The sequence below is a fragment of the Ctenocephalides felis genome, unplaced genomic scaffold, assembly GCF_003426905.1.
Source record: "Ctenocephalides felis isolate EL2017-DRISC unplaced genomic scaffold, ASM342690v1 CF-g0.4_SCAFFOLD_03573, whole genome shotgun sequence".
Lineage (NCBI taxonomy): Eukaryota > Metazoa > Arthropoda > Insecta > Siphonaptera > Pulicidae > Ctenocephalides > Ctenocephalides felis.
In genome coordinates, this window is record NW_020539727.1 from 13,600,451 (window position 1) to 13,612,277 (window position 11,827).

Sequence of the window (11,827 nt, forward strand, 5' to 3'; positions counted from 1 at the left end):
AATTAATTTCAGTGAACAATAAATAAATCCATAAACTTCAGACAACACGTTTCTTGCGAAAACTATTGCAAAAAATAAGTCTTTTGCTAATTTCACAGAAACGGCTTTGACGATCGTCTCGCTCCTTTTATCGAGTTAAATACAATAACTTTAAAATTTTTGAAATCAGTGCAATTTACGAAAGATCGAAAAATCGTCTCACATACATACACATACACGCATACTTTTTCCAAAGTTGGACTCAATCGATTCAGAATGATTTGAAACGTCGAGAAAACTTAAAACTAGCAAATCGATGTTTTTTGGCGAAAACATGAACTTTTTCTTCGGGAAAACTTAAAAAATTATATATATATATATATATATATATATATATTAGTATACAATAACGGGTTATTAAATAAATATACTGTTTTTATATTATTAGTTTTCAAAAAAGAATTTTTTATATCATCTTTCAACACAAAATAATAAAGAAACAGAAAAGTCAACTCCCGTCCAATGAACCTGAGCACGTTGCTTCTATATTAAAACTGTGTTTCGAGTAATTTTGCAGGCTTTTCGACGTTTTTACAAATTTTTTACGCTAGAAATAACCCGATAATCATCGACATCGTATTATTCGTTATTCGTTGATCTATAATTAAACCAATTTATTTTTATCCAAATGCCAGATAACCGCCGGGACAGAAATAAGCGGCACAGAATTCCGAAACTTTAAAGGATCTAGATCTGAGGAAATGAAGATTTTATTTGTAATAGGATAAAAAATAAATTTGTAAAAATTTGTAAAAATTTGTAAACATTTTTTGTCTATGTTTTAACCTATAATCTTGAAAGGATTCTAAAAATTCAGCAACTGTTCGAAAGATACTGGTTGATAATCGCGTTGATCAGTTTTCCCTAAAGATCGGCCGGACCATTTCTTTATAATTTTTTTTTTTGGCAACTTTGTATAACGTTAGATTTCATAGTCTGAAATAACATACTAAAATACTATAGGTCTACGATAAGCGGTTGAATTATAAAAAAACCTCAAAGTTTAACCCTTTCCTCTCGCGAATTCCGAGATTTATATGAATTTTGCTGCCGAAGTGGCTGCATCCGAGTAGAAAGGGATAAATCAGAATTTACAGTTAAATAAAATGCATTTTTAGAACCAGAAATTGAAGCAACAAAATATGTGAAATAAATTAATTAAATTTACGCAATCACAGATATTATAAGTATGTTCAAAAGACACATAATTTGGAAATAGTATTTATTACTAATAGTGAAAGAAAAGATTTATTTTTTGAAAAAAAACAGTTGAACATTTTACCTAAATAGCTGAATATCAATTTTAATTGATTAACTCAATAAAATATTTCAATATTTATTTACTTTTTCTATAAATATTACTGGCATACCCATACAATTCAAAATTTTTGTTCACAAAAGGTTTTTATATTTTTTATAATTTCAGATTTAAACGTCGATCACATTTTGTCCTAATGTCAAAACTGATGTAAAAGTAAATTGTGTAAATTTGACTGACGATCAGTCAAATTTGAATAATTGTCATATTTTAACGAAATATTTATTTTATTAGTAATTTTTTTAATATAATGATTGAAGATGTATACGCCTGTGTACGACAGCGATGTGGCCCATTTCAGTCCTCAGGGAAGACTATATCAGGTAAATTTTATTTTTGAAATTGACATATTTGCAAATAATTTAAACTAATTGGTATTGGTATTTTGCCTTAAGACAAGTTACACGAACTTCCCGATATGTGTATATAATCGACTTAATCAATGAAAAATAAATTAATTTATGAATGATTAAAAGTATTCCGAGTGGATTTATTACACATCATTGAAAACGAACGAACACGTTAACTCTATTATTTAGTATTTTCAAAAATTAATAATTTTTTTAATTGAACCAGTTTCCGTAGGACTTTAATGGTTTAGTATGTTCATTAAGACCAAGTACTAAGTAAATCGTCTAATTTTAATTTTAACAAACGTCAAAAAAAACTACTTATTTTCTCAATCTTTGATGAATTTTTAAAATTAAACTACTTGTCGTAAGGCCGAAATTTTTCAGTAAGTTCTATAAGACCATGATATATATCGAAAAAAAAAGTTCCACAAAAATCGGCTTAATTTTTTCTTTCAACAGTTAATTACAAGAAAACGGCTCGGTAGATTTTCACCTAAAACTAATCAGTATCATTCCCAACTAATATCTTTCGAACGGTTTTTGATTTTTTAAAATCGATTCAGTAGTATGAGCTTAAATGTGGACGAAAAGTTTAACACTTTTCTCAAATTACATAGAAACGGCTTAGCTGATCGTCGCACAAAACTGAGAAACGATAATACTCATTGAGATACATCAAATGGCTTTTAAATTTCTGAAATCTGTTCAGACGTTTTTGAGAAAACGTCTATCATAGGTCAAATTTTGATAAATGCCAAAAAAGCGAAATTAATTTTTGCAAACTTTGAAGAATTTTTTAAATTAATCGACTTGTCGTAGGACCATAATATTTTAATATGGTCTATAAGACCAGGGTATCTACCGTTAAAAAAAAATAAATAAAAATCGTCGAAAAAAATTTTTTTAACAATTTATTACAAGAAAACGACCCGGCCGATCTTTACCAAAAACTAATCAGGTCGATTCCCATCTAATATCTTTCGAACGGTTTTTGAATTTTTAAAATCGATTCAGAATTGCGGGCTAAAACGTGGACGAAGATTTTTTCACTTCTCTGCGATTTACAGAGGCTTGGCTGATTGTCGCGCAAAGATAAACTCTAGTCCGCATCGAGATATATCGAATGAAATTTGAAAACGGTCCTGCCGTTTTAGAGGAAACGTCTATTTGCGGCAAAAACTCTGTTCACACACACATACACACATCCACACACACACACACACACCCACACACACATACTTTCTAAATGTCGGTCTCATTCGATTCAGAATGGCTTGAAACGTCGAGAAAACATAAAATTAGCGAATCGGATTTTTTGATGAAAACATAAACTTCTCCTTCGGGAAGTTAATAATAGAACATAATTTTCCACCGAAACTTTACCACATTTTTGACCATGTCTCAACCACCTTAACATACCACTTTAATTTTTTCTTGCTCAATTTTTCCCTAGGTCGAATATGCCATGAAAGCAAGCGAACAAGGCAGAACGACAGCTGTAGGAATACACGGCCCAAAATACACAGTTTTAGTCGTAATGAAACCAGAAGGACATAAATTGGCAACCAAGAGCACCCCCCAGGATAAACTAATACCCCTCGACGAATCCTTGGGAGGCTGCGTCACTGGAATTGCTGCGGACTCGATATCCATCATTAAACATCTGAGGTAATGTAAAAGACAACAAAGTTATATCACATGGTATTTTAATTTACATTGTTGCAGATTGGAATGTGCAAACCATCGTCATCTTTTCGGCACCACACCGAACGTTGGACGCATAATGTGGGAATTGGGACGCAAGATGCAAATTCCGACACAAACATATGGAAAACGACCTTATGGGGTTGCTTTACTTTTAGCTACTTATGATGAGAACGCTCAGGAGCCCAAATTGTATCATGTTGGTCCTTCTTCATCTGTGTTTGAATGCCGGGCTTATGCAATAGGTAATAAAGGAAAAATGACTTAAAACCGCGGATAACTAGTGGTTCATGGCATCGTGCCTTAAGGCAAATTGCTGGATCTTCCCGTACCGTAATGAAATATTCGAGAAATTTTAAACGTTTTCAAATATATTATTACAAATACTGTAACTTTCTTTATTTTTGCTATCTTGTTATATCTGAGCAAATCAAATGTGAATCATAAATCATAAATCAATTTATCTCCAGAACATTAACAATCGTCATTTCATTTCGAATTCAATTTAAAAAAAAAAATAGTTGCCTAATTTACACAAAATTGAAAAAGTGCTTCCGTATAGTCACAGTCTAAACGCATTTGCAAATAATTCTGTGCGACATTTTCACTTATACCGTACTTAGCTTGGTGGCATTTTCACATTTTTCAATAGTTTTCACAAAATTGCAAAAGTGCTCCAATACCTAAACAGTCTAAACGCACTTGGCTAAACATTCGTACCAGAGTGGCGATTAGACTGTGCTTAGCATGGGTAATTTTTTGTATTTTTAATCCAAAATTACAAAAATATTTTATGGAAAATAAAACAAGGTGTAATATTTTTTTATCCTCAAAAGCAATTGTTTTGTCAATACAAGCAGAAAGTTTTTTAGATCATTCAAATCGGACGCTTAGTTCACTCAAAAACTGCCATTTTTTGCACATTTAGCTCTGTATCTTCGAAATGGCTGGACCTGCTTTTGCGAAAATCTAATCAGCACATCTCCCTATCAATAGGGATCGAATATTTTTTAAACCATTCAAATCGGTTGATCCGTGCGCCCGAAAACGTGGACGAAGAAATGCGGACATACAAAACACACATACACACATCCATTTTTTCTGAGGTATGCCAAAATGTTCAGAAACCTTCAAAACGTCGAGAAATGCAAAAAAAATTCATTTTCGATTTTTGGCTCATTACTATAACTACCCTACTACAAAAAAATGGCAGTTTTTAAGTGAACTAAGCGTCCGATTTGAATTATTCAAATAATTTTCTGCTTGTTTCAACAAAATATTTACATTTGAAAAAAAAAATTGTTCCTAATTTTTTTTTTATCAATTTTTTTTTATTTTTTCAGAATATTATTTTTTGTATATCGAAAATAATTCAGGTTTTAATTTTAATTATGTTCTAATATACTTTAAACAAATAATTCCAAATTCAGTTTATATAATACTTATAGATATTAGACAATGTTACAGTATTTATAAAAATCTATTTTAAAACATTTATTATTCCTCTATCATTTCGTTACGGTACGGGAAATCTAGCAATTTGCCTTGAAGCACGATGCCATACACCACTAGTTTACCTGAATTAAAAAAAAAAGAAAACAATTTTTAAAAAATCAAAAATTTTACAATTTTTTCTCGTAACTAAAAATACACGTGATAGGAGAGTCAAGGGGGAAGAAGGGTTCAAAAATCCTTGAAAACTCGATCACGTGATTTTTTAACGTCCTCTAACATTTCTATTTTATCCGAGTATTGGCCTCTCAATCTAATAGGCTGATATTATTTTTTTTCTCAGGCAAACGATCAAAAAAAGCTCGAGCTTTCTTAGAAAACTATTTCCAAGCCGAGGACCTAAAAAGCAGCAACAAGCCTTTAGGAATCCAAGAACTGCTAGAACTGGCCGTAGAGGCCCTAAAAGCGACTTTGGAAGGATGTGAACCTATACAAGCTAAAAATTTGGCAGCAGCTGTTGTAGGATACAGACAACCATTCAGGTATTTATTAATAACTAGCTGACCTGGCAAACATTGTTTTGCTAAGTAAGGTATATTCTAAACAATTTCTAGAGAATCAAAAATATTAATACTTCAAGTATACAAAGATGTGTGGTTTGAATGCTATATACAATGAGGTATCATAAAAACAATAAACCTCATTAGTTTGTCTATATTTTATAAATACAACCAAACTGGAAGTTTTGTACATTTCTATAGACAACATGGTATAATCCAGTCCAAGTCTTTTTTGGTCTTTCGACTTATTGATTGCGTTTCAAGTTTTTCAGATTATTTTTAGATTCTGTATTTTGTGTATAATTGTAAATAATACTACTGAGCTTATACAAAATTTTCAAATTTTTGCAAGGGGAAATAAAAAATGAATTAAGTATTTCTTCTTTGACCTGCTTTTTGAAAAGTCTCAAGTTACATTCCATGAATTAAAGTAAATTTAATAAAAAGTATATATGTAGAGCAGGGTGAGGCACAAAGGTCCAATTTAACTTTGAGCAAATATAAACTATATTGTGCAAACCCAAACAATTATATCACAACAAATAATACATTTCAAACGAACAATTATCTGACTATGTTCAGTAAAACTGCCAGCTACTTCATCATTGTAGATATGTGCTTTTTGCTGTCTTTCAAAAATTTGTTTTCTAGTGGTTTTTACCCTATAGGCGGATTGACTTGGAACGGCCAGGTGGCAAACGGGTTCAATGTCTTATTTTAATTTTAAAGGTATTTTACAAAATAATTATATTTTTAACTGGTGCTAAAAAACTACCAACGGTGAAAATACTTTTATTATGGATTTTCAAAGATTACCGTTTATCTCCTTAAAGTAAAGTCATGAGAATCAAGGTTAGAGCTGGTTATAGATCTTTATCCCTTTACTTTCAAATATTGTTGTTGAACGTTGCTAAACTTTACTGGTTTTTGACACATCGGTGGTGAACCTTTTTAACCCCGAACCTTCATATATTACTATTTATTCTTCGATAAACTCTGGGAAATTATAACTGGTAAAATGTTATTCGACAAAATGTCCCTTTGATCGATACCAAATTTAAGTTCTGAATTTAAATAACATAAATAAAAAATAATATAACCTAGAAAATGTTTTATAAATACCAATGCGTATATAATTATACAAATCAGATCTTTCAAAGCACCATGTTTGAGAAAAGTGCATTTTTATATTAACTTTTCAAAAAAGTTGATATTTTGAGTTTCTAGTAACACTTGCGATTCGTTTAATAACGTGTTTGTGTATAAATATAACTACGAACAAAACTACTTACTGCAATTTAATCATAATTAAATAATATTCACGTAAAACATCCTATTAAACGTAATTGAACATCATCTGTCAAAAACGTTTGACATTTGACGTATTAGCCACCGTCTATTGTTTTATTCAAATTACGCTTCTTCAAAAATGTTCAAATTAAAAATGTAAAGCTTCTACGCGATTTTGGAATAATATTTCACCTTTCCGACAACCTACTGATTAGCACGAATTTTTCTAAGACTGGCCAAATCGGTTTAGCCGTTTTAGCGGAACATTTTATCGAGAGCTCCATTTTTATATATAAGATTAAAATCAAATATTGAAATATTTTTATTTTATTTGCAGACTATTAGCTGATGATCACATGTACTCTTTGCTAAAACAACAAAAGGGTGCAGAAGAACCTCCGGCTGCAAATAATGCCGATGAAAGTTCACCAAAGAAAGGTAAATTATACAATAAAATAAAACTAATTTAATACAGATTTTAGTTTTATATTTATTTTATGTTTCAGAGGAATCACCACCAAAATCCATATTGCTTGTGACAAAAAAACCGACGTCTCCTGAACCAAATCTTTTCAGTAAAGATTCCAATGAACGCGATGTGGTCATGGATAGAATAGTTGCTATCATGGAAGAGCGTCGAGAGGAGGAACGTTTACGAAAAGAGTCTTTTAGAAAAATAATGGAAAGCTTTAAATCTACTAAATCAAGCACCAAAAATGCAGAAACCCTCTCTAACCTGTCTATGCTATCAACTGGCGTTTGGCAATCATTTGCTGACAACAGCGATGGTACTGGGACATCTGGTGATGGTGATGAAAGTGCTTCGAACGTCACCAGAAATACAGCTTCAGATTTACCAGATGAAGAAACAAAAACCATGTCATCTGCAGGAACTGGAAGTAGTACTTCAAATCTCGAGTCTCGCACTGAAAATTTTTTAACGTTTATGAGAAATATTGTTTCAGATTTACCAGATAGCGATGTTATCAAGAGTAATGAAGGTATTTCTAGCAAAGCTGAAGAATCAGCCAGTTTGCATATCACAAAAAGTGATACTGACCAGTCTGAAGGTTTATATACCTTAATAACAGACGCTGCAAATAAAAAGGCTGGAGAAAATCCAGATAAGTCTAAAGGCCTTGGATATACTAGTGCAACTTCTACTTTTAGATCTGATCACGATAGTACACAAGATTCTAGTTCCACTGGTTTTAGGACAAAAGCTCTAAAACAAATAAGACGAGTGGATGATGACTTTTTAGATATGTATAGAACGGCTTTGGTGAACGCCAGAAATAAAGAAAAACAAAAAAATACCAGGAGTAATAAGAAAAATATTGGTCCAGATGATACAACTTCTACATCTCTTAATAACAAAGGTATTGCTGATATTTTGGCAAAGCAACAGGATTCAGAGAGCGATGCTGCAAAAATAAATTCTGGAAAAACTACAGATGAATCCAAAGGCTCTGGAGCACCACTTACCACAATTGTCAGTTCTAGAAGTGCAACTTCTGATTTCAAAACTGTTGACAATAGTTTACAAGATTGTAGTTCTACTAGTTTTAGGACAAACCTAGTGGATGATACAATTTTGGACCTACACAGAAAAACATTGGAGAGCACTAAGAAGACTCAAAAACAAGACAAGACCAAGTGTGATAAAAGTGATATTGGTCCAAGTGATCAAAATAAAAAGTCTGGAGAAAATCTAGATGTATCAAAAGGCCCTGGAGCATCACTTGCGACAATTGTCGGTTCTCGAAGCGCAACTTCTAATTTCAAAACCGTCGACGATAGTTTACAAGATTCTAGTTCCACTGGTTTTAGGACAAACCCAGTAGCTGATACAATTTTGGACCTACACAGAAAAACATTGGAGAGCGCTAAGAAGACTCAAAAACAAGACAAGACCAAGTATGATAAAAATGATATTGGTCCAAGTGATCAAAATAAAAAGTCTAGAGAAAATCCAGATGAATCCAAAGATTCTGGATCGTCACAGACCACAATTGTTAGTTCAAACTCAAGACGTAGAAGTGCAACTTTTAGTTCCAAAATCGATGACAATAGTTTACAAGGTTCTACTAGTTCTACTAGTTTTAGATTAAACCCAGTGGATGATACAATTTTAAATCTACACAGGAAAACATTGGAGAGCGCCAAGAAAAAACAAAAACAAGACAAGACCAAGTGTTATAAAAAAGATATTGTTCCAAGTTCCATATCTCTTAATGAGGAAGTTATTGCGAGGATTTTGGCTTTGGATAAACCAAGAGTTGTATTAAGAAGAATCGATATTCCTAGTTGCAGATCTGAAGAGAATAGTTCTCAAAAAACAATTGTCCCTGGCGCAAACACTTTAACACCAAAAGAACCAGTGCGTGGTACCATTTTAGATAGCAGAAAGAAACGAGACAAGACACAGAGTAATGAAGAAGATATTGGTTCTTTTAATGCAGAAGATATTGCGAAAAATTTGGCAACAGTTGAGAGAGATATTGGCCCAAGAGTTGTATTGAGAAGAATCGATAGTCCTACTTGCAGATCAGAAAAAGATAGTTCTCAAGATTCAATTTCCCCTGGCTTACGCGCACACACTTTAACCCCAAAAGGACCAGTGCATGGTACAGTTTTAGATAGCAGAAAGAAGGAAAAACGACACAAGACAAAGAATGAAAAATATATTGGTCCAAGTGATCAAATGTCTTCCACAGTTGAGAGAGATATGGAACCAAGTGATCAATTACCCTCTACATCTATTCATGACGAAGAGTTTGCAAATATCTTGGCAAACCAGGCAAGAGTTCCAGGTCAAATTGAAACTTTAAAGTTTCCATGTCACGGTCTTAGGAAAAAAGGCATGTACGTAAAACGTCTGCGTAGTTTTTATAAAACTGCAGGAACTCAAACTAAAACATATGGTAATAATGCCACCACCCAGACTGATTTTGGTAGAAAACAAGTATCCAAAACTGTAACATACTCACAACTAAAACATGACAGAAATAAGAGAAATAAAAAAGATATGGGTGCTAGTGATCAAATGCTTTCCATAAATCTTGATGACGTAGATATTTCCAGTATTTTGGCAAATCAACCAAAAGTTCTTGTGACGAAAAATGATTGGTGTCATAGTGATCACGATTCAGAAGCTACTTTTAAGTTTTCACAGATAAAAGATAGTTGGCCTAGTTCTTCTGCAACTGAAGGTCAATCTGGACAAAGTTTTGATGATACCAAAAGGCATATACTAGCACAAGCTGATTCTGACGTAATTTTAGTCGACAGTTTTACTACCACTACTCAAAAAGTTTCTAAATCTAATACAGACTCGCAACCGAAGGCTTCAAAAACAAATAAATCTACGACCAAATCTGCTGAAGAAAGTCAAAGACAATTGTCTATTACAGAAACTCCTAAAACGAGGGATCTTAAGACAAGAAGAAAACGTTTATATTCTGCAACTTCTGGTATCACTTTTGATGATGATAGTCCAGTTGATGGTACAATTTCAAATCTGCACAGAAAAACTTTGGAGGAAACCAAAAACAAAGACAAAAACAAGAGTGATATGGGAGATTTTGGTTCAATATGCTCCAGATGTTTTTCCACAAGCTTGAGCAAAAATTTTAACGATGACGATTCAGAAACTGATTTTAAATTCCCACAAGATGTTGCCAGAGAAAAAGATAGTTATGGGAAACGTCTGCGTAGTTTTAGTGCAACTGCAAGTCAAACTGGACAAAGTGTTGATGACACCCGAAGGCAGAACCAACCAAAAAGTGATTCTGGAAAAAAGTTGATCAGTGGTGGAAGAAAACGTTGTTCTACTGCTACCACCTCTACTCAATCTAGTTCTGGACGCAAATTTACAACAAAACTTCCCAAATCTGAAGCCCAACCACTGGATAAATCCAAAACCAACCAAACTAAATCTATTATTCCTCGGAAACGTAGTCAATCCTATCAACCAATTTTAGGAACCCCCAAAACCAAAAATCATCCTTTATTACCATTGAGTCCTCCATCGACAAGAAGTGGTAGAAAACGTTATTTTTCTGCAACGAGCCCAAAGGAAAAATCTTCGCCTCCTAGTTCTTCAAGAAAACTTGACTATGTAATAGTGGTGGATGATGACGACGAAGATGGATACAGGATTGATTATGAGAATGTACCAGTAGAGCAGGAAGATTCACCAAAGGTAAGTGGTAGAAGAAGGGGTCGTAAACGGAAAGATAAAGGAGGAGGTTGATTTTTATATAAATGTATGTGCATGTTGTTTTTTTTTTTGGAAGTGTGGAAAAATTGATGTAAGTTTATACGAATCGTGTAAGATGTGACCGAGATTTTTTTATTCGTTTTTGTTTAAACAAATGTTTTATTGGTAATAAAAACAATTAAAATTATTTTACTAATATTTTATTATATTATAATATTAAAATTATATTTAATTTTATTATAAGCTTAGTATTCTTCATCTGGAAATTTATTCCTAATTTTAATTTCCTTCCTTAATATGGACATTTTTGAATTTTATTGCTCCCAAGGGCTCAAATAGTTCTAAATTGATAAAAAACAATTTTCTGAAAGTTTTAGCTTTTAATATTGTCCTTTAGATAGTGCGCAATTCAATCAAAGCTTCGTATGGAAACAGCATCGAACAAAAATTCGAAAATTTTAAAAATGTTTTTTAGATGTAATTTAGCGAAGTTGGATATAAATGCACACAGTGAGCTAAGAAAATTCAAAATCGGTTTAGTAGTTTTGTAGTCTATTCAGGACAAACATTGTGACAAGAGAATTTTCTATACCTTCAATATTTATAATCAATTTATTTTGGTTTCCAGAAACATTAACAACTGCCAATCACAGTCTTTAGTTTTCTTAAAATTCATAACTGTCAAAATTAAATGAAATTGGTAAAATTTTACTATCTCAAATATGAACTCAAATTTTTAACATTACCTATAACCTAAGTTGGTTATTAATGCATAAAGTGAGCCAATAAAATTTGAAATCGGTTCAGTAATTTACAAGTCTATTCAGGACAAACGTTGTACTAATTGTAAGAGAATTTTTTATACCTTCAATATTTATAATCAATTTAT

At 32.3% G+C, this 11,827-nt stretch overlaps 1 protein-coding gene across 1 annotated transcript; it reads left to right on the forward strand.

Annotated features, from left to right (window-relative positions):
* Nucleotides 1–1,617: 1,617 nt before the first annotated feature.
* Nucleotides 1,618–10,971, forward strand: LOC113389564. The gene is made up of 7 exons (XM_026626585.1): nt 1,618–1,680; nt 3,164–3,378; nt 3,436–3,659; nt 5,210–5,408; nt 7,054–7,154; nt 7,223–7,982; nt 8,037–10,971. The coding sequence occupies exons 1-7, from the start codon at nt 1,618–1,620 to the stop codon at nt 10,969–10,971; spliced, it is 4,497 nt and encodes a 1,498-aa protein (XP_026482370.1).
* Nucleotides 10,972–11,827: the final 856 nt, after the last annotated feature.